The following is a 22,911-nucleotide window of genomic DNA, read 5'->3' as shown; positions in this document are numbered from 1 at the left end:
ATGTTTTTTTTCAAAGGAGAAGTGGGGCGTCCACGGAATTTAAGGGCACTCGACGGGCCTACCCGCGAATGGCGTGACCCCGAAGCAGCGGCGAAGCCACGTTGAGAGGAGTGTGGTCATTTGACCACATAGGTTTTTGGCAAATCCTTTATACACAAGTAGAAATTATGCAAAAAAAATCATAAAATTGGTGAAAACACATGTATTTAACATCACAGATTTCAAATGACATCGCAGACTTCTGATCCTGGCATCGCCACTGCCCCGAAGGCTGAGGCAGGCAGGGTGGGCGGTGTTTAAAAGAGGCGCGGGATCGGGGACGGGTTGGAAGCGCGTCGGGGCGTTGGTACTGCCACCGAATGACGCGTGAGCCCCCCATCATCCATCCGGACGCATCGCATCGCATCACACCGCACCGCAGGCGAGCGAGTAGTAGCCGTTTTTTAATGAGAGCGCATGCGAGGGAGCGGCGCCCAGTGGCACCAACGGCACTGTCGGGCTCGGGCGTCCCTACCCTACGCTACGCCGACCGACGGGAAACGTCGCTGACACCGCAACGCTTTCATCAGAGCAAAGCTACAGCGATCTTTCGGGCGAGGGCAGCACGCACGCACAAGGTCGCGGGGTACATACGAACGGATAGGACGGTGCACTGAGACTCACACCACCCACAGGAGCGCTCTCTTGTAGCGATCGCGGCTAGTAGGACGAATGAATACCCGGTCGACAAGAGCAGGACATGGACGGGTCCTCGAAACAAAGATCGGCAGTACATGAGGTCCCCGAAAGAAAGAAAGAAAGAAAGAATAACGCCTCCACCGCCGACCTCAAACCGAGTTTTGACCATGCGGTCCGGACGTGTTGCACCATTTAACAGGGACATGTATCGCTCCGCAGAACAGTCGGGACATACTTTCTCCTGTAAATTGGAGACAAACGCGAGGGCTTTGCGGACGTCCACATAGCACCCATGTCCGCTTCTGACCACCCTGACCCATCCAAACCCCTTCTCCAATGCCCAAGCGCGTTCCGGCCCGGCGTCGGCTGCCCACATTCATGCCGCTGTAGAGCAGTCGCTTCATATTGAAGCCAGCTCAAGGCGGACACGACCTCTCACTACCTCCGGCACCAAAGCAACCCGCCGGCCGAGGGCGCCGCACACAGCACGCCCGGCTGAACACGCTTTCTCGTCGCATTCAAATGCCTCAATTAAACCCGCATGGAAGCCGACTAAACTACTCCAGTCACACGTCCATTCGCAAGCGGGTCAGCATTGAACACAACGCCGAGCAAGTTTCTCCCGTCCGGCCGCTATTTAAATGGTACCAGACGCCGGGCAAAAATCGCGCCAAACCTCCGCTCCCGTCTCCTCCATGCACCATTTTCTCCATAATCTTCATGGCACAAGGCGAGCAGAAAGAGGAGTTCACCGGCATGAAAGCTAGCTGGGTGGCCCGCTAAGCTTGCCGGATACGAGCCAGGCAACTCGCCGCTCCACCTCCCTCACCTAGCCCGACGGAGCAAGTTGGCGCCCGAAGCCGGCGCGTGGTTGAGCAACTTGCCCCTCCAAGCCAGCTCGCGGAGGAATGGCTAATTGCTCCAGGAAGGCGCACGACGGAACGGGCATCGTGACTGCCATGGACAAGGCCATCCGCCGTCAACGTTGACAGAACGACGCCCGGTCGGTGGAGAAAGAAGTCGGCTACGCGAAGATCAACGAGTCGGTGCCCAGCGCGTCCGCGACCACCTCCAACATCGAGGGAAAGTAGAACAAGGGAGGCTCTCGCCTTAACGGAAGCGAAGGAGCATCCCTCTTTCCCCTTCCGGCTGAAGCACCCCCTTTTCCGCTCCGATGAGTGGCGCAACCGGACGTAGGAAAGATACACGAAAAGGATATAGCTCCGGAGCTCATGACAGTCTGATGAGCGGGCTGCTGGATATGGGAAAGACAAAGAGATCCACCGCGATAGGCGTAGACTAGTATAGTGTATCCGTGTCGCAGGAATGGAGCTCCGCGCGGCAGGACGTTCACATAGTTTGACCTTTTCTAGTTAAAATATGTCTAAAATGCTAACGTTTTAGTTCAATTTGTATGAAACTTGCTGTGTTTATAAGAGTTTCATCGATTTGTTGAAGATGTGTTTGAAATGTATACGGACAAACCGGTTTCGAAAGCGACGACATTGACACGCTGACCCCGTAGCACCAGCGCACCATCAACGGACAAAATATTGACCCCGTAACACAGTACATACAGAGAGCGAAAGGTGCGCGTCCTCCCACGCATTCCCCGGACCCGGCCTCCACCCGTGCCTGTCCCGTCCCGTGCGAACGCAACGCGACGGGGGCGTCCAAGCCCGGTCGCGGTCTTTCCCGGAGAGCGGGACAATGCGTCGCATGGCTTGCTTGACAAGTCAGCCTGCCTGCGCTTTCCACAGGAAGGAACCGGTCGGTCGGTCGGTCGGTCGGTCCAACCAAAGCGAAGAAAAGAAAAGGCAGGCAGGCAGGCAGGCTAGCGACTTGGATTTAATCGATCGGGTCTCCGACCGCTTCCGGGTCGTCGCCGTCCTGACATAAATTAGCGTTACACGACACGGCTGCACCAGGTAAGAAATAAATCAGTGAGTGGAGGTCTCTCAGCTTGGAGCTCCTCAGCTTGAAACATTCCTGTGGTTTGTGGTAAACGGGGTTGCCTGTGTACCAGGCAACAGGGTTGATACGTCATACGCTCCATCACTATCCCGCACGCGCGCGCGCGCGCACACACACAGAGGGGCTTGTTTTGAACTTTGTAATATTGCGGCGACTTCTTTAATGAAAATCGACGAGGAGCCTCGTTGTTTCAGAAAATATTTCCCCTTTCTTCTTAAGCTAATTGTGAGTGTGTGCAGCGGATTTTTATGATAGTGCATGCACTCGCCTCTCTTTCGTTTTCTGTCCCCTGGATATCTACAAGTTGGAACTTTGCATTTCTGTTATGTCAAAATAAAAGGGAAAGGAATTAGTCCGGTTCTGCTCGTTTTCATGTTAAAAGTGAAAAACAAAGGGATTACATGTCTCACTATTAAAGTTGGGATAGCGTACGTATTGATGGTGGCTTATTGGGGAATAATAGCACGATGCACTTGTCCTCAAAGACTGTCCGAATCGCCATCACACCATCATATATTCCTTTTACCCTTTTTGGTAATGACATGCGTATTTCCCTAAAAACATTGTGCGCTCACCGGGCTGTGTCTTTCTTGTGCTACATGCGAGTGTCGACTTTTTGCTCACTAGGCAGGGGTATCGGCTCGAGCGATTAGAGGCGATAGAATGTGATTGGCTAGTCGTCAAGGATGCTACACTCGAAGGTGGTGGTAGAAGGCTGCAAATGGCGCAACAGGTAGGCAGATGCCATGGTGGCAACCTCAGGCTGAATTGGCCTCGAGAGTGTCAGAGGTTATGGGGGTGTGCTTCCACCGTCGACAAAGTCAATGTGGCTCAATCCTGCTCATCCCATAGCGGGTTTTGTTTCACCTCCAAATTGGCGGCAGTGGGGTGTTGACGATGTGCCTCAAGACATGTCTTTTGCGCTTCATCGAATCATTGAGGCCTCCACGTACCCCTTTCCTTGGGTGGGTCGTATCGAATCCGTCTCACTCAATGCAGGGTACGGGGAGCGCATGCCGCAACAATGGCTTTGCCGATGGTCTGTCAGTGTGTGTGGGTTTGTTGACCTTTCGTATATGATGCTCACTTGATTTCCTCCCAATTAATCAGGCAGTTTTATACCTCTTAATGAATAAACAATGCTCCTACCCGGCAACTCGAAAAGAGCTTGCACGCTGATAAATAATAGATATAAAATGTTGTAGTAATATAATATGCACCCGCAAAAAACAGTAATATAATATGCAGACATAACAAAGCCATGCAAAAATATGACCATTTTGCATGGGATGGGAGCAAGGCAAACAAATTTTGGTTAAGGCATTTTTTTTCTTTAATTTTCTCCTCATTTTTGGAGAAGCACGAGTATTGTGGAAGCCCTTTGCACGCGCAACCGGTTTCTTTTGGAAATTGCAAGGTAAGAGCGGAGAAGGCAGTTGGTCCGCTGCATTTTGAGCTCCAGTTAGGCCAAACCGTCCTTTAACAGCTACTTCATCCGTTTCTAAATCTATGTCTTTCTAGAGATTTTAAATAGACTATTTATGGATGTATATGAGGCCTCGATGTATATAAATGTATTTTAGAGTCTAGATTCCCTCATTTTCGTGAAAAGAAAAGAAAAGAAAAAGGCAAGCTAGCAACGTGGATTTAATCGGGTCTCTTGACCACTTCCGGGTCGTCGCCGTCCGTCCTGAATTAATTTTTTAGTGTTGCACGACACGACTCCACCTGGTAAAAAATGAGAGTGAGTTGGTGTGGTGAGCAGGTCCCTCAACTTGAAACATTCCTGTGGTTTCCGGTGAACGGCCGGGGTTGCCTGTGTACCAGGCAAGAGGGTCGAGACGTTCAAAACCCCCGTATTACTCCGTTGGTCTAGAATTTTCAATCATATTTTCCTCCCTTTCCTTTTTCTTTATTTTTTTGTTTTCACTTAGAGACACTCATTTTGTATAATTGTTTTCTTTCGAGCTTGTTTTCAACTTTGTGATATTGTGACGGTTTCTTTAATGAAATCAACGAGGAGGCTTGTTGTTCCGAAAGAAAAAAAAACTTGTATCCTTTTCCTCTTCTTAAGCTGATTGTGAGGGTGCAGCGGATTTTCCGATAGTGCATGCACCCTCTTTTTTTCATTTTCCATCCCCTAGAAACTAAGTTGAAAATTAATCTGTATATATATGTCATATGAGAGTAATGGAAAAGGAATTAGTCATGTTCTGCTCGCTTTCATGTTAAAAGCAAAAGGCAAACGGATTATGTATCCCACTATTAAGTTGTGATAGCGTACGTATTGATGGCGCCTTATCGGGGAATAATTGCAAGAGGCACTTGTCCTCAAGGACCGTCTGAATCGCGCGTGAGCTATTATATATTCTTCTTACCCTTGGTTGCCCCTTTTCATAATGGAATGCATATTTTTCAAAAAAGATTGTGCGCTCATTACAATGGCGGCCTAGAATCGCAGGTTTGCGGGTGCCACGGTTTGTTTACATTAAAAATCATCATAATCTCAACAAATACTCTTAAAATAGCAAAAAACTTGATGGATATTTAGTGTTAACAATATAATAAATTTTATCTTACAATTTTGGAAGGGGTGCCATGGCACCCACGACACCCCCACTAGATCCGCCCCTGGCTCACTAGCTAGGCAGTGTTCTTTGTTGTGCTCCATGCGAATGTCGAGTTTGTACTACAATGTGACCAAATTATTGACTTGAGAGATTAGGGCCGATAGAGTGTGATTAACTAGATGTCGAGGCTGGGCTGCATCTCCGGAAGATGACGGTGGAAGGCTACATATGGCGTGGCAACTAAGCAGATGCCATGGTGGCAACCTCAGACTGAATAGGCCTCAGGAGTGTCGGAGGTTATGGGGCAGTGTGGGGTCCTCAAGGTGTGCTTCCACCGTCGACAAAGTCAGGGTGGCTTAATCATGCTCATCCCATAGCGGGTTTGGCTTCTCTTTCAACTCCGTGGCGGCGGAGGCGGTGCTGGTGAGGTGATGACGCGGTGCCTCACGACATGTCTTTTGTGTTCCATCGAAGCATTTCAAGGTCTCCACCAGTCTCCTAGGGTGGGTCATGTCGAATCTGGCTTGCAAGATGCAGGGGTGCGGGGAGGCATGACACAACAATGACATTTTATTGTCGATGGGGTGTGTGGTGCTTTGTGCCCTTTCGTATATGGTATTCACTCGGTTTCCCAATTAACCATGCAATTTTTATGCTTCTTAATGAACGAACAACACCCTTGGTTGGTAACCCCGAAAAGGGATTCCAAGCTGGAAAATAATAGTTATAAAAATGCTATACTAATATATTGTGCACACATAACAAAATAATGCAAAAACAAAAACATGACCATTTTGCATGGGAGCAAGGCAAACAAGTTTGGCCAGGGCATTGTTTTGGCTTTCTCCTCATTTTTATGTGAGAAGAACAAGTACGTATTATACGTACTTTAGAAACCCTTTGCATGCGCATCCATCTTTTTTGGAATCCATTGCAAAGCGACAACAGGGAAGGTGTCGGTCCATTATTAAAAAGCGAAGAACAAAGGGATTGTACATCCCACTTATGTATTGATGGCGCCTTATCGGGGAATAATTGCAAGAGGCACTTGTCCCCAAAGACCGTCTGAATCACTAGCAAGCTATCATATATATTCCTTTTTACCCCTTTAGGTAACCCCTTTTTGTAATGACATGCATTTTTTTTGAAAAAGATTGTGCCCTCACTAGGCACAGTTCTTTGTTGTGCTCCACACGATTGTCGACTTTTGTACTACGGTGTGATAGGGTTATCATCCTGAGAGATTAGGGCTGATAGAGTGTGATTAGCTAGACGTCGAGGCTGCATCCCTGAAAGGTGGCAGTGGAAGGCTAAGGCTGCACATGGCGTGACAACTAGGTAGAAGCCATGGTGGCAACCTCAGACTGAATTGGCCTCGGGAGTGTCGATAGGGCAGAGCGGGGGTCCCTGAGGTGTGCTTCCACCGTTGGCAAAGTCAGGGTAGCGTAATCCTACTCATCCCAAAGCGGGGTTGGTTTCTCTTCCAGCTTGGCGGCAACGGGGTGGTGATGTAGTGCCTCAAGACATATCTTTTGTGCTTCATTGAAGCATTTCAATCTCTCCACCCCGCTCCTTGGGTGGGCCATGTCGAATCCGTTTCTCGATGCAAGGTGCGGGGAGGGCCGGACGAGACAATGTCCTTTATTGTCCATGCTGCATCGATGTGTGTGTGTGGGGGGGGGGGGGGGGGGGCATCGTGCCCATTTCGTATATGGCATTCGCTCAATTTTCCCAATTAACAAGGCAATGATATTCTTCTTAATGAGCGGACAACACTCTTACTCGGTAACCCCAAAAGGGGCTGCACGCTGGAAAACAATAGATATAAAAGGCCATAATAACTAAAAAAGGTTATAAGAATAACATAATACGTATAACAACAAAATCATGCAAAAAATAAGGCCATTTTGGAGCAAGGCAAACATGTTTCCGGCTAGGGCATCTAGAGTCATTTTCCACACTTTTGCGGGAAAAACGAGTGCACCGCTACTGTTTTCAGAAAACCTTTGCACGCGCAACCGGTTTGGGTTGGAATCCATCGCAAAGCGAGAGCGGAGAAGGCGGTCGGTCCGCTGCATTTCGAGCTTCGGTTAGGCCGAACCGTCCTTTGCCAGCCACTACACGCTGCACGAGTTATTCCAGCCGAGAGAACCACGTGCGACGGGACAAGAAGATCGTTCGGCCCGAGACCGGCCCGATTCACGAGTCGCAACGCCCAGCTCCAGGTGTTTCTCGTCGCAATCTAGAAGGCGAACATGCACGGAAAGATGAGATGCCGGCGGCCTCGGGGAATACGTCGCGGAGGCCTGGCCGCCTTTGCTTTTGCTTTGGGCGACGGCCGTGCTGCGCTGCGCTGGTTCGAATCGCCGCCCAGCCCACCTCGTCCGTGAAGCCAGTCACGGGAACCACACTGGCCGGTAAAGGGAGAGGTTCTTCCATGCGTCCAAACGGCGCCCTCTCCTTTAGTTTGGCGGCCCGTGCGTGCCAGGCAGCTTGCTTTGCTGGCATGGTCCAGGTCGTTATAGTCTCCAATAAGCAGTCCTAACTTTGAAATCATGGAGGCTGGCCGGGCCAACCAATCATTTAAAAGCGTATCAGTCGGACAATCTACATATGCTTTCTCTGGTACTACACTTAGCTTTGTACTTTTGCAGCCTACCACACACCCACACATTGACACAAGCCACATGACATGACAATCCTGGTGGAGCTTGATTCCCAGCCAGCCTCCTCCACGCGGTGTTCGGTCCGATCGAGGGACCCGACGAATCGTCCCGCACTAACGGCACCTCCAACGGTCCAACCCCACAGCTGTTTGGTTGGAGAAACCCGAAGCGTTTGGTAGTACATACTCCCGCCGTTCTAAATTACTCGTCGCATAAATGGATGTATCTAGAACTAAAATGCATCTACATATATTCAATTTTGCGACAAGTAATTCGAAACGGAGGGAGTATGTACTACGTACATGTGTGCTGGATTTGCGACGCCAAACGCCACAGATATTTCACTCCTGCCAGCCAGCCAAAAGAAAGAAATGAAACGAAATCTCATCCTTTCTACCGAGTGATTGGGTAGTTTTATTACTAACCTGTGGGGTCACCTTGTGCGTTCGGTTTACATGGTTCAATTTATACGGTTTTTCAGTTTGTACGGTATTAATACTTTGGTAAATATGATATGAAATTAAAATACGGTTCGGTTTCGGTATATACCAAATTATTTTGGTATGGTTTCGGTATATACCATAAAAATCAAAGTTGACGCGGATTTGGAAATGACGTAATAATAATTATCAAATTTATGACTCAAAACACATACTATTCTACACAAATAGTATATGACTACATAAGTATATATGCATGCATTGATTCATCTGTTGATGGTTATGGACGTGCTTAGCATTTTAAAAATAGAAAAATGACTATGTTCCAAGAAAAAATTACGTGCTTAGTAGTGCATTTGACTCATGTACAAGAAAAACGACAACTTGTATGGTTGTTCATCTCAAGAAATATAAATTTATTTTTTACTTCGTACCATAAAAACCAAGTTCAAATCGGCATGAAAAGTTCATACCATACCAAAACCAGAAACCATAAAAACCATAAAATTGGTTCGGTATGGTTTTTCGGTTCGGTTTTTAAATGCACAGAGTGATTGTGGGGGATGCAGGCCGTCCAATGAAGCAAACATCGCCCATGCCCGCCTCAAGTAAAGAAAATCACTTTGTGGTATACACAGTACTCCCCCCTAAAGAAGTATAAGATCATTTAGGTAGCTCAAGTAGTGATCTAAACACTCTTACATTTTTTGATAGAGGGACTAGAAAAAAAGCGAAGATGCTCAACGAAGCTACATTATCCTATCTGTTTGAGTGGCTTCGTAAGTGGATCCTTTCTGAAAGGATGCAGGCCATTAGTTTAGTTAGTAACCACAAGAGTAGATCATTAACACATCCGTTTCTTGACATTTTTCTACTGCTCATGCATGGGGCATGCGCACGGAGTGGCGGCATGGCACAGTGGGGCATTGGATATTTGGGCTTCCCCAACTGTACCAAGTGCCATGATTTGGATATATAAAATGATCAGATCAGTTCCTGCGCAGGTTAGCTAGCCTAGCGCCTAGCTGTGTTTGGCCCCGGCACGGCTGCTTAGCCACCGACAAGCCCCAGCTCGGCACAACTGTATGGCGTATCAATATAGTAGCAGCACTGATTCTTCTAGTAAGTTGGCAGATTTTGGTAAGACTCACACAGCAGCAGGTGGCCCCAGGCAGCAGCCACAGCCACAAATGTGGTTCATTTTCAGAATAATCTGCTCCAGTTCAGTGCCAAAGTACCTCCCAAAAAAACACCAGGTTTTGGAACATAGCAATCCCCTGAAAATGGCAAAGTTGAGAGAACATCAGAAGAAGAAGAAAAACAGAGAGCAGATAGCTTTCAGGGCTGATAGCATTGTACAGATGATACTGTCTGGGATCAAGATGAAGACATATCACAGTAGCAGAGACAGAGAACCTGACCAGGTTGTTCACTGCGAGTGGCCTTGCATCGGTTTGCTGCTCGCATCACATGCACAGATCCCAGACAGATCACAACAGCATCGGATAATTAATGTCCCTGTACAGCACAGCAAGATCTGGATACCGAGATACAAATTTTGGACAGCTGCAATTGGTTCAAGCAATAAGCATCACCATGTCTGCAAGTGAAAATATTCTGCAGGAAATAAACAGGGCAGAGGGCCTCGAGCCACTGACAAATTATGGAGAATACCAATACTCGTTTTAGTTCATAGCACTGGACACAGAAAACCTGAATTCATGAAGAGCTTTGTAGCTTCTTTGAGTTGATTTTTCAAAGCTGAGAACCTCCACAGTTAACTCAGAGCTGCTACAAGCCCTGGTCATCTCTTTACTACTTGATACTTTAAAAATAATGCCTCCACTCAAAAAATAAATAAAAAGGCCACGATAAATGGTCGGACGGCAATTTAAACAAACACGAAGATTGCTCCACACACAATATTCCATTTCATAAACTTTAGAGCCTTTGTTGAATACAGGTCAAGATAGAATAGAATCTCCTTTTACAACAATTCCTCGGTCCATTAGTTAGGTGCCAGTTTTTTTGCAGGACAGTGATGTCAACAATGTTAGGTGAAGTACCAAACAATCAACTATATCATTTCCTAAAAGTTCAAAAGTAGTAGAACACTACAACATTTGATTTGGCTAGCATATTAAGCTTCTCTCCAATCTTTGGCGTAAGTCAGTAGGACATACGATGTCATGCATAGCCGTAAGAGCAATACATAAGGCACAATGACACAGCACAATCTGAAGAGTGACACCAGCACACCACTGGTAGTTGTATTTGATTGTCGCGAAACTCAAAGCTACTGATGGAGGGCTTCAAATTCCTCTTTTGTCCACCTCCCTTTAGTCGCAAAGCCAGTTTGGATGCCATAACCATAGGCAACTTTGCTATCCGACATATGCTACCCGACAGTTCTGTACTTCAGCTGTTGAACTTCTAAGACAAAATTTTGTGCCCCTGAATTGACACCGACAAATGTTTGATTCAGTAACACTCGAGTTTCTCCTTAAGGGCATCAAAGAGAAGAATATGACTGATTCCTCTTTGCAAAGGGCAAACTGAGTGATGCTTTTACGCAGGTCATTCCATCTTCTTGGAGAAAAATGCAGAGAACAGAACCCATAAGTTCAGTATCTGTTTTAATGTTCAGACCTACTTATTGTCTGTAGATCGCCCATCTTTTAGGTCGCGCAGGTATTGAACACGATGATCATCAATCCCTTTGACGAGAAACCATTTGATCATGGTAGTGCAAGTTACCTTGTCTGGTCTTATTTGCTCCTCCTTCATCATATTGAGAACATCCCACATCTCTGCCAAGCGCCCCACCCTCCCATATGCGTCCACCAAACAGTTGAAAAACACAATATCCAACGTGATGTCTGAATTCTCGACCACTCTTAACACTGTCTCTATTTTCTTTACTTGATCAGCCCTTCCATATGCTCTAATCAATGAACAGAGGGTAACACAGTTAGGCTTTATGCGGTCTGATTTCATCAATCTAAAGATGTATTCCATCTGTTCAAGATCGCCGGCCCTTCCGAATGCATCAATAACTACGTTGTATGTAACTATTGTCCAGGAATAGTAATACTTCTGCATGTACTCCATCACTGCTCCCATCTTCTCATACATTTTGGCTTTACCATAGGAATCAAGTAAAATGTTGTAGGTCTTAATGTTTGGGGAGATACCAGATGCCTGGAACTTCTCGTAGCAGCTTTCCATTGTCTCAATCTGACCACTACTGCCGAAAGCTCTGAGGGTAGAATTCATTGTCCACACATCAGGCTTACAGTCTTCAGACAACATCTCAAGAAGAGTTGACTCCATCTCAGCAAACCTTAAACCCAAATGATGAAACCTCATTAGCTTAATTACTTTGTGCTGGAAGACATACCAGGAAAAATAGGAATATGAAACAATAGGATATGCATTTGGATGGCAGCAATAAAAACTTGGTTTTCCTAAAGGTTTTACATATTTGAAGATTTTCTTTCTTTCTGAACAGATGATATTTGAAGAAGTGACGCAACTGCTAAGCATAGACTATAAATTTCAGGATGATCTAGTGCATCACTGATGATTAACAAAACAGTTTCCAGGACATATTCAATAGATATATAAGGAAATAGCACCTTAAATTATAAGATTATGGCATAAGCATAGGTTCTTATTGCCGATTACCTTCCTGCTTTCCCATGAGCATCAATGAGAGTGTTATAAGTCACGGTGTTCGGGCGGATACCAGCTCGCGCCATATCCTCCAGCAAGTCCTTCACCTTGTCGAAGTCATAGGCGTGCAAGCAGGACTTGATGAGAATGGAGTATGTCTGGACATCGGGCCGGCAACCAGGGGTGGCCTTCATCTGATCAAGCAAGGAGAAGGCCCTGTCGAAGCTGCCGCTCCTGCTGTACGCGGAGACAAGGGCCGTGTAGGACTCGAGGTTGGGGGCGCAGCCCTCGTCGACCATGGCCTGGAACAGCTCGTGCGCCTTCCCCGGCTGCTTGCACTTGCCGAGCATGGTGATGAGCTTGATGTATATCCCGACGTACGGCCTGTACCACACCTGGTCCCGCATTAGCTCGAACACCTGGGCGTCAGTGGGCACGGCATGGTTAGATAGACAGAGCCCGCGGCGGTGACCGAGGAGCTGTGGAGCGGGAGGTGGGGTGGAGGTACCTTGAGGGCGGACTCCCAGCGGAGAGCGGCGACACGGTCGTGGAGGGCCTCGAGGACGGTGCGGGGGAGGAGGCGGCGGGTGCCCTTGCCGGGCTCGCGCTTGTCGAGGACGGCCTTGGTGGCTTCGCGCCGGAGGATGATGGAGAGCGCCTTCCGGGAGGCGATCTTGCGGTTCACCTCCTCCTTCCGCTGCCGCTCGAACTCCTCCGCCTCGGCCTCGGCCTGCTCCTCCTCCCGCCGCCGCCTGCTCTCCCCCGCGCCCGCCGCGGCCCTGGCGCTTCGCTGCTGCTGCTGCTGCTCGCGCGGCGAGGCGGCGGCTGCTGCCAGCGGGAACGCGCGGCCGTGAGGACGGCGCGTTGACGTGCTGAGGGGGGAGGAGGGCGAGGGGAGCGCGGGGAAGGGGGACGCCACCGGCGCGGCGGCCATTGCGCGGCGAGGGGAGCCGGGAGGGAGCTGCGGTGCAGAGTGATGGAGAATTTTGCGGGGGACTGGATGAGACTGCGAGCAACGAACAGTGAGGAGAAGAGGCTCCGTGGACCGTCTGATGGATGAGCAACGCCTGGGATTGGATCTCCTGTACAGTAATCAAGACGCTCTGCCGAATTGCAGAAATGTTGTGCATACAAAGAACCCATTGGTTCAAAGTAATTTTCATATGATATTTCAGAGTAGTTGGACCCCTAATTCTTTTTCTAAGGTTCGTTTGATTTGCAGGGTTGCAATCCTCGGGCAAGTTTAAAGGTTTCTCTATATTTTCCGCTACAACTACGCTTTTCATAGAATTTCTTGGGTTACATCCTTATAAAAAATTTCACATCAACGCTTCAAGTCCTAGCTTACGGAGAGTATTAGTTAATCTTACAGATGAGTACTGTGTTGTTGGCTAGGAAATGTCGTCACTTTAGAAAGTCTTAAAGGATTTTTTTTTGTTGCTTGCATTAATTCTAGGCGTAATGTATCTTATGGCCCGGTTCAGCCCGGCTAAAAAAAACAGGCTCTCGCCCATGTTCCACCTTGTTTGATAGCCTGTATCATATTGATGATCATTTGTATGCCTTATGTTTGATTACCTGCCTGCCTATGTGCTTTTAGGGTGAGCAAATGTAAAACATATGTGTTTGGTTATGCGCAATCCTTTTATTGTGCTCATCCCCTTTTTAACATGATGGCCTTACCATCCTATCCGACACACACAATCAGCCCGAGTTTTTTACAGTAATTTCATCGAATTTCATTATGTTGTGCGCTACACAAAAACCAATAGCGAACAGTTTGGTGCTATTCTTTTTTTTTGGATAACAACAGCACGAGCGCTATATCTCGCATTCAACGAGACCGATGGTTTTGTCGCTGAAGCATCTCGACTAATCGGGTCTGCCCATTAGCGCATAGTCGAAATAGAAAAAGTAGGAAGGAAATTGTTGGGTTTCGTAGTAATTTCAAAAATTTTCCTACGCACACGCAAGATCATGTGATGCATAGCAACGAGGGGGAGAGTGTTGTCTACGTACCCAACGCAGACCGACTGCGGAAGCGATGACACGACGTAGAGGAAGTAGTCGTACGTCTTCACGATCCAACCGATCAAGTACCGAAACTACGGCACCTCCGAGTTCGAGCACACGTTCAGCTCGATGACGATCCCCGGACTCTGATCCAGCAAAGTGTCGGGGAAGAGTTCCGTCAGCACGACGGCGTGGTGACGATCTTGATGTACTACAGCAGCAGGGCTTCGCCTAAACTCCGCTACAGTATTATCGAGGTATGTGGTGGCAGGGGGCACCGCACACGGCTAAGGAATAGATCACGTGGATCAACTTGTGTGTTCTAGGGTGCCTCTACCTCAGTATATAAAGGAGCCAAGGGGGGAGAGGGGCGCCGGCCAGGGAGAGAGGCGCAGGAGGAGTCCTACTCCTTCCGGGAGTAGGACTCCCCTCCAATCCTATTCTAACTAGGATTCCCCGAGGGGGAAAGAGGGAGAGGGGTGGCCGGCCACCTCTCCTAGTCCTAATAGGACTAGGGGAAGGGGGAGGCGCGCAGCCCTTGTGGGAAGCCCTTTTCATCTTTCCACTAAGGCCCATGAAGGCCCATATGGCTCCGGGGGGGTTCCGGTAACCTCCCGGTTACCCGGTAAAATCCCGATTTCACCCGAAACACTTCCGATGTCCAAACATAGGCTTCCAATATATCAATCTTTACGTCTCGGCCATTTCGAGACTCCTCGTCATGTCCGTGATCACATCCGGGACTCCGAACAACCTTCGGTACATCAAAATGCATAAACTCATAATGTAACTGTCATCGTAACCTTAAGCGCGCGGACCCTACGGGTTCGAGAACAATGTAGACATGACCGAGACATGTCTCCGGTCAATAACCAATAGCGGGACCTGGATGCCCATATTGGCTCCTACATATTCTACGAAGATCTTTATCGGTCAGACCGCATAACAACATACGTTGTTCCCTTTGTCATCGGTATGTTACTTGCCCGAGATTCGATCGTCGGTATCCAATACCTAGTTCAATCTCATTACCAGCAAGTCTCTTTACTCGTTCTGTAATACATCATCTCACAACTAACATATTAGTTGTAATGCTTGCAAGGCTTATGTGATGTGTATTACCGAGAGGGCCCAGAGATACCTCTCCGACAATCGGAGTGACAAATCCTAATCTCGATATACGCCAACCCAACATCTACCTTCGGAGACACCTGTAATGCTCCTTTATAATCACCCAGTTACGTTGTGACGTTTGGTAGCACCCAAAGTGTTCCTCCGGCAAACGGGAGTTGCATAATCTCATAGTCATAGGAACATGTATAAGTCATGAAGAAAGCGATAGCAACATACTAAACGATCGTGTGCTAAGCTAATGGAATGGGTCATGTCAATCAGATCATTCAACTAATGATGTGATCTCGTTAATCAAATAACAACTCATTGTTCATGGTTAGGAAACATAACCATCTTTGATTAACGAGTTAGTCAAGTAGAGGCATACTAGTGACACTTTGTTTGTCTATGTATTCACACATGTATTATGTTTCCGGTTAATACAATTCTAGCATGAATAATAAACATTTATCATGATTATAAGGAAATAAATAATAACTTTATTATTGCCTCTAGGGCATATTTCCTTCAGTCTCCCACTTGCACTAGAGTCAATAATCTAGATTACACTGTAATGATTCTAACACCCATGGAGCTTTGGTGCTGATCATGTTTTGCTCGTGGAAGAGGCTTAGTCAACGGGTCTGCAACATTCAGATCCGTATGTATCTTGCAAATCTCTATGTCTCCCACCTGGACTAGATCCCGGATGGAGTTGAAGCGTCTCTTGATGTGTTTGGTCCTTTTGTGAAATCTGGATTCCTTTGCCAAGGCAATTGCACCAGTATTGTCACAAAAGATTTTCATTGGACCCGATGCATTAGGTATGACACCTAGATCGGATATGAACTCCTTCATCCAGACTCCTTCGTTCGCTGCTTCCGAAGCAGCTATGTACTCCGCTTCACATGTAGATCCCGCTACGACGCTTTGTTTAGAACTGCACCAACTGACAGCTCCACCGTTTAATGTAAACACGTATCCGGTTTGCGATTTAGAATCGTCCGGATCAGTGTCAAAGCTTGCATCAACGTAACCTTTTACGGTGAGCTCTTTGTCACCTCCATATACGAGAAACATATCCTTAGTCCTTTTCAGGTATTTCAGGATGTTCTTGACCGCTGTCCAGTGATCCATTCCTGGATTACTTTGGTACCTCCCTGCTAAACTTATAGCAAGGCACACATCAGGTCTGGTACACAGCATTGCATACATGATAGATCCTATGGCTGATGCATAGGGAACATCTTTCATATTCTCTCTACCTTCTGCAGTGGTCGGGCATTGAGTCTTACTCAATTTCACACCTTGTAACACAGGCAAGAACCCTTTCTTTGCCTGATCCATTTTGAACTTCTTCAAAATTTTGTCAAGGTATGTGCTTTGTGAAAGTCCAATTAAGCGTCTTGATCTATCTCTATAGATCTTAATGCCTAATATGTAAGCAGCTTCACCGAGGTCTTTCATTGAAAAACTTTTATTCAAGTATCCCTTTATGCTATCCAGAAATTCTATATCATTTCCAATTAGCAATATGTCATCCACATATAATATCAGAAATGCTACAGAGCTCCCACTCACTTTCTTGTAAATACAGGCTTCTCCGAAAGTCTGTATAAAACCAAATGCTTTGATCACACTATCAAAACGTTTATTCCAACTCCGAGAGGCTTGCACCAGTCCATAAATGGATCGCTGGAGCTTGCACACTTTGTTAGCTCCCTTTGGATCGACAAAACCTTCCGGTTGCATCATATACAAGATCAATCTTTTTCTATTATATGGTCAACATTATTTCTATGCACTTTTAGCAATATTCAAATGCTTTATCAACTTTTTTTTGAAATGCAAGACTAACAATCTTTTGAATGGATGGTCAACATTTTTTCTATACACATTTAACATTTTCCAAATGCTTCATTAACATTTTTTAAATCCTGTTCAACATCTTTTGAAATGCTTGATTACCATTTTTATATACAATGATCCTTTTTTAGTGCATGGTCAACATTTTTCTATACACATTTAACATTTCCCAATGCTTGGTTAACATTTGGGAAATACTTGTTCAACTTTTTTTCAAATGAGCGATCAATATTTTTGTTTACATGATCGAAATATTTCATCATTTTTTCTTATACATGATCAATTTTTGGTATACACATTCAACATTTGTCAAATGCATGATTATCATTTTTCAAAACACTATGTAAATTTGTAATGTATATGTTTAGATTTAAAAGTGTAAACAAAAGGAAAAAAATGGAATCAAGAAACGAAATAAAAACATGAAAAAAAACAGAAAGTAAAACGACTCGCTGAACGCGAGACATAGGCGCGCCCGAACAACAGTTCGGTGGTGCAGGTAGTCGCCGATGTCGATGGGCCGATTGTCCCATTCGGGCCTTCTCGCACCGCCGAAGTCGGCCATCACCAAACCCATATAGCGCCTTCTCGCGCACCGCCGAACCAGAGAGGCCCTTCTAAGCTCCGGAAGAGAGAACTCCCCGCGGCCATCAGCGCCACCGCCACCGCTACCCAAGTCCCCATGGCCGCCGCCGCCGCCGCCGCCTCCAACCCTTTCCCGTTCCCTCGCCGCCGGCCGCCGGACGACACGCTCTTCTACGCCGTCTACCCCCTCCCCCTCCCCACCGGCCTCCCCGCCCCGGCCCTCCTCGCCTCGCTCCAGTCGCTCCACCTCTCCCTCCTCTCCCACCTGGCCCCCTTCCTCGCCACCCACCTCTTCCACCGCGACCCCTTCGCCCTCTCCCTCCCCGCCGACCCGGCCGGCCCCTGCGCGGCCTGCGCCTCGCCGCCCGCCGCCCCCCACCTCCACGGCGCGCTCCGCTTCGGGGACTCCCTCCCCGACGAGTGGCTCGCCGTCGCCCTCCTCTTCGCCCTCACCCGCGCCTTCCCGGGCCTCGCCGCGCGCGCCTGGGACTCGGACGGCGACTTCCTCCTCATCGAGGCCGCCTTCGCGCTCCCGCGCTGGCTCGACCCCGACTCCGCCCCCAACCGCGTCTTCATCTTCCGCGGCGAGCTCCACATCCTGCCGCCCTCCCTCTTCCCGGACACGCCGTCCCTCCAGGCCGCCCTCGCCGCCGTCCACGATGACTCCGTCGACACCCGGGCCTCCGACGCCGTCCAGGCCGCCATCCAGCGCCGCATCGCCGGGATGCCCGAGCGGGCCGCCGAGAACCTCCACACGGCGCGCGTCACCGTGCCGGCGCCCGTCGCCAAGGTGCTCAGGGAGGAGCCCTGCTTGATCGCGCGCGCGGTCGAGGGGTTCTACGACCGGGACATCGACACCATGAAGCACGCCGCGAGGATGGACAAGTTCCTCAAGGGCCCCGGCGGAGAAGGGGTTGACATGGTGAGGACCTCCGTGCGGATGACGAAGGCCATGTATGGCCAGCTCATGCAGCAGAGCTTCCAGGCGCCCAGGGGTTACCCCATGCCGAGGAGCGAGGAGGGTCCGGAGAAGTGGGTGGAGGCAGAGCTGGGGATGAAGATTGCGTGTGGGTTCGAGATGATGTACCAGGAGAGGCGGCACGAGGCGGAGGAAGGAATGGGGAGCACATGGGAGGTTTACAAGAAGAGCTTGGAGGCGGCTGGGTGTTTTGAGGGGTTGCTTCCTGGTTCCAAGGAGTATAAGAGGGTCATGGAGAATGCAATGCAGTATTACAAGAGCTCGAGTTCGTTCTCGCGAACAAGGTAAATTTTGTTGCTCATAGTTGTGGATTTACCTATGTCGGAGCGTGTTAGTGTGTTACCATTTATTCCTTTATTAGTTTCAAACCTTAAAAATTATGTTATCTATCTGTTTCTTCTGCAACTACAACGGTGAGAACTAATAGATTCTGCAATGGACAGTAGTGAGTGCGATCCAACATAGTTCTTCAGGCCACCTGGTTTAATAGGTCATGAACTCAATAGCCATCTATAATATGAAATTCTGGCAGTGTTCTGATACTTCTGCGGTATTTCACAGGGAGATGCTAAGTGCACCGGTGCGTCGAATTGATGAAATCCTTGCGATGCCGTACTCGGCAGAAGATTTTCAAGGCATTAATCTTCCCCCGAGTGATGATGATTCTTGGCTGCGTAATGGGGAGGATGAATTGAATGCAGAACTTCAGGAAAGGCAGAAGGAAATGGAAGAGTATGCGGCTGTAAAGAAGAATAGAAAAAGTCAAAAGCAAAATGTCTCCAGCAGTTCAAGCTCCCAGCCAAGCGAGTTTAATCTTGGAGAAATCACAGAGTCCATGCAAGATTTTGTTCGCAAAATGTCGAGTTTCGAGGGAGCTGAAGTTCCCACAAACAGGTTCTCTTATAGACTCATTTGTAATCTCTGTTCAATGCTTAGGCTCCTTTTGGTATTGCATCTGCCTTCCAGAAGCATTTAGTAACAGTTTGTTGAAAGCATCTTTATTTTTATCCCTAGCAAATTATTCCAGAGTGCCGCACAACAACCAGACGTGCACTTGGTTCTCAGTTGCTCATATCTTTGAATAATTTACCTTTGCTTGTTAAAATAATTACCGTTGTACTCCCTCCGTCCGGAAATACTTGTCCTCGAAATGGATAAAATGGATGTATCTATAACTAAAATAAGTCCAGATACAACCATTTGGAGGACAAGTATTTCCGGATGGAGGGAGTATGTACATAAGGATCATACACTATTTTCTTTCTGTACCTACGTTTGGCCCTGAAGTTAAAAGTTTAAACCACCATCAGGAAGGAGAGGCATGGGATGAAACATTTTAGTGTGAGCATCTGTATCTACAGATATAATCTTTTGTCAAACAGGAATCAAAATGCACTAACTTGCATGTTAAGTAACTTTATCTTATTTCGGTGAAATGTGTACGCCATCTGGAAACATTGAACAGAAAGTAAAGATGAAAAATGTGAAATGCAAACTGGTAGAGGCTTAGATAGAGAGGTAGCATTATGCTGAATTTAATTTCTACTAGGTGGAAATCATGTAAACACAACACTATAGCGCAACCTTATAGTATGATTTATTAATTTATTGCGTTGGATACATGTTATGGTTCATGTTTCACAGCTTATCAACCCTGACATTTGATAAAAGAGCATTGTTTGCTGCTTTTACAAAGCACTATCAGGGTTTATGCCATTTCCCAATAGATATAGTAGCTCCATTTCTCAGTGTGCAATAGATCAGCAGTTATACCTTTGCAATTGGGGCTTCATAAGGGATGATTCTTCACGTAATCAGTCCTTGAGCATAAATGACTTCAAAGAAGTAGTATGTGATTAGAGATTATTTCCCTGGCAGAAAGCCTACGTGACATTATTTGTCTAGCACATTAGAGATGAAATATATTTCTAGGACTTGTTGTGTGTAACAATCTGGGTATAATTACACTTCTTCGCTGTAGCCATTTAATTATGCACCTTCTCAACTGAATTGGTTATTTAGTATTGATCTATTAATTTCGCTCATGTAGGGAAGACACGGAGACAGTAGACCTTGATGTCAACCTGTTCTTTAAGGCCATGGAGTCGGTGTTAGGAAGAGCTTCACAGGAGGAAGCTGGCGATGATACTGAAGCTGGTAGAAAATCCTCCTCGTCTGAAATGGACTTTGGTATGCCCCCTTCTTCCAGTTCTCATTTCCTCATTAGTATCTTGCTTGAACATTGTTAGCCAGTACTCCCTCCGTTCCATAATTCTTGTCGTGGTTTTAGTTTGTATCCTTTGACTACCTTCTCATAGATAAGTTGATAAGTAATATATATACTTAATTCAGTTTTCCACAATATTCTCCTATCTTTGTTGCATTAGTCGCCGCTTTGGTTTAGGGATTCTTGTTTGCTGTGAACTGCGTGTTAGAAATTAAAAGTGGTTTTGATGGTGCAGATGATTCTGATTTCGAGAACGATTCTGCTGAAGAAGCTGGTGAAAAGGATATGGATGATTCTTTCATGGAATCATATTCAGATGCTTTGAATGACGAGCTAAGTAAGACTACCATTGAGGAAACCTTTTCTCGAGCACAACGCCCTAGCACCAACAGTGAGGTAAACTTCCTTCAGGGCCTTGTAAGCTTTCGTCTTGCCATCTTATGTTCAGGATAGGCCACTACCATGTGGACTGCTTGCTCAAACTTATTAATTTTGATAAACTATTAGTATTGTTAGTTTGTTAAACTATTTGTAGGCTAGGTTTTAAGAAAATAAACAAATAATTGGAAGTGTGATTTTGAATAAGGTTCATTCTTAAATTGCATGTTTAGCATGTGGGGATTTAAATTACACATACTCAAACGGCTTAAGATCATGAAGATTCCAGTAGAACTTCGTCAAGCATTAGGAGTCTTTAGTGGTCAAAGTGACTAATATATTTCTACCATGCCGCGAACATGTAAGGATGTCAATATATCATGCTATGTGTGAACACATGAAGCCACATGAGTTGACTAGTTGGATATCAGATATGCGTAACAAAGTGTCCAAACCCACGAAGTCCATCATTTAGCTGCATGCGTCTTTTTTTCCCCAGTTAATACCAAACACAGAACTATTCAAGGATAAATCAGTAAATAAATGTAGATAATCTCATGACTTCTGTTTGTGCATTTCTGTTCTCCCAGATATCCAAGTTCAATTCTGCATCCAGCTTTACTTGTCGTGTTGGTGGTCTATCTGCTAACAAGAACAGAAATTCCATATTTGCACTTGTGTCATATCAAATTCTCAGTTGCAAACTTGATGCCTGTATGATTCTGGCTAGAGTTGTTGTCCGATTTAACTAATCAGCGATGTGTTCTTGTTTTGCTTTGCAGGGTCCCTCAAATGCTGCTGATAGTGATGATGGGGAGATGGCCCCAGTTGATGTGAACTTGAACCTTGTGGAGAGCTTCCTCAACTCGTACTCGTCTCAGCAGGGCCTTCCTGGCCCAGCCTCGAACCTGCTTGGACTTATGGGTGTAAAGGTACCACCTCCGGATGGTAAAAAGCCGTGATTTTGTGGTGTTGGTGTAGACTCGTTGGTGTACACTAGAGATTTCAGGACCATAGGAAGAAGCAGCAATGTTATAGTGTTACGTACCGGGGTCTTATGACCTGCTTCTAAATTTGCTGTGAAACTGTTATCTTCGTACACTCGCTGTCTGTAATGTAATCTCACTGCTGTACACTATATGCAAAGCCCGGGCTGTACTACGTGTCATACAGGTTATGAACCACACAGGTTATGAAGATGTCTCGGGCCATGTCCAATGCGGTGGCAAGTACAGGCGCTAGGAGTCATTTTGCCCGTGCAGGCTTCGCTACGGGTCTCAGTTTCGGCATCTTTGCTTGAGTTGGAGGCTGATGCTCGGAGCGATTCGCCCGTGGGTTTTGTTGTCAAACATCTGAGATCTGTTGTTTGCGTTTGCGTAGATGCTAGTACAGGATAAAACCCATCATCTTTTACTACCGTCTAGGTAAGAGTACTTGGGCTGGACGTGCCCATGGTAAAGAACAAACAAACATTGTACTGTATGTGGAGTTGTCTACATTCTCTTTTAGGCTCGGCTGATTACTTACATTGTCAGAGGTTATACCCCATGGCCGTGGACAGTCTGGGTTCACCTACGAGTGTAGTGATTCGTGAGACTCGCACCTAGTCACAGTAGAGACGATAATTCTGGGTTTGCGGAGATAGGCCATGTGTAGTGATGGGCCATGTGTCAAACGTGGTGGTTTAGTTTTGAAATGAGTCACTGATGTAGCCAAAAGTTACAAAGTCGTCTGCTGTTGACGTAGA

The 22,911-nt window shown here is 46.9% G+C and overlaps 2 protein-coding genes across 3 annotated transcripts; one reads left to right on the top strand and one right to left on the bottom strand.

Moving 5' to 3' along the window:
* Nucleotides 1-10,253: 10,253 nt before the first annotated feature.
* Nucleotides 10,254-13,028, bottom strand: LOC125520923 (Pentatricopeptide repeat (PPR) superfamily protein). Of its 2 annotated transcripts, none has more exons than XM_087535917.1 (3): nucleotides 12,512-13,028; nucleotides 12,016-12,398; nucleotides 10,254-11,671 (listed from the first exon to the last, which is right to left on the bottom strand). In XM_087535917.1, the coding sequence occupies exons 1-3, from the start codon at nucleotides 12,935-12,937 to the stop codon at nucleotides 10,978-10,980; spliced, it is 1,503 nt and encodes a 500-aa protein (XP_087392043.1). In that variant the 5' UTR covers nucleotides 12,938-13,028; the 3' UTR covers nucleotides 10,254-10,977. The 2 variants fall into 2 exon arrangements, with proteins under 2 accessions (XP_087392043.1, XP_048541923.1); XM_048685966.2 differs by having other exon boundaries at nucleotides 12,016-12,422; nucleotides 12,512-13,025.
* Nucleotides 13,029-17,597: 4,569 nt separating this feature from the next.
* On the top strand, nucleotides 17,598-22,363 carry LOC125521137 (suppressor-like protein). Its single transcript, XM_048686186.2, has 5 exons — nucleotides 17,598-18,843; nucleotides 19,121-19,453; nucleotides 20,610-20,749; nucleotides 21,022-21,182; nucleotides 21,947-22,363. The coding sequence occupies exons 1-5, from the start codon at nucleotides 17,678-17,680 to the stop codon at nucleotides 22,124-22,126; spliced, it is 1,980 nt and encodes a 659-aa protein (XP_048542143.2). The 5' UTR covers nucleotides 17,598-17,677; the 3' UTR covers nucleotides 22,127-22,363.
* Nucleotides 22,364-22,911: the final 548 nt, after the last annotated feature.

This window comes from Triticum urartu, chromosome 7A, assembly GCF_056163025.1.
Source record: "Triticum urartu cultivar PI428250 chromosome 7A, HENAU_Tu73, whole genome shotgun sequence".
Taxonomy (NCBI): Eukaryota; Viridiplantae; Streptophyta; class Magnoliopsida; order Poales; family Poaceae; genus Triticum; species Triticum urartu.
The sequence above is the reverse complement of the archived record's forward strand: the minus strand, read 5'-3'. Positions and strand labels throughout refer to the sequence as shown.

Bases quoted from the DNA above. Each gene is read 5' to 3' on its own strand.
- LOC125520923 (XM_048685966.2), bottom strand. From the start codon at position 12,937: ATGGCCGCCGCGCCGGTGGCGTCCCCCTTCCCCGCGCTCCCCTCGCCC. The intron at 12,423-12,511 runs GTACCTCCACCC...ACTGACGCCCAG, and splicing joins GCTGGGAGTCCGCCCTCAAG to GTGTTCGAGCTAATGCGGGA. The intron at 11,672-12,015 runs GTAATCGGCAAT...TTTGGGTTTAAG, and splicing joins GCTCATGGGAAAGCAGGAAG to GTTTGCTGAGATGGAGTCAA.
- LOC125521137 (XM_048686186.2), top strand. From the start codon at position 17,678: ATGGCCGCCGCCGCCGCCGCCGCCTCCAACCCTTTCCCGTTCCCTCGC. The intron at 18,844-19,120 runs GTAAATTTTGTT...GGTATTTCACAG, and splicing joins AGTTCGTTCTCGCGAACAAG to GGAGATGCTAAGTGCACCGG. The intron at 21,183-21,946 runs GTAAACTTCCTT...TTTGCTTTGCAG, and splicing joins GCCCTAGCACCAACAGTGAG to GGTCCCTCAAATGCTGCTGA.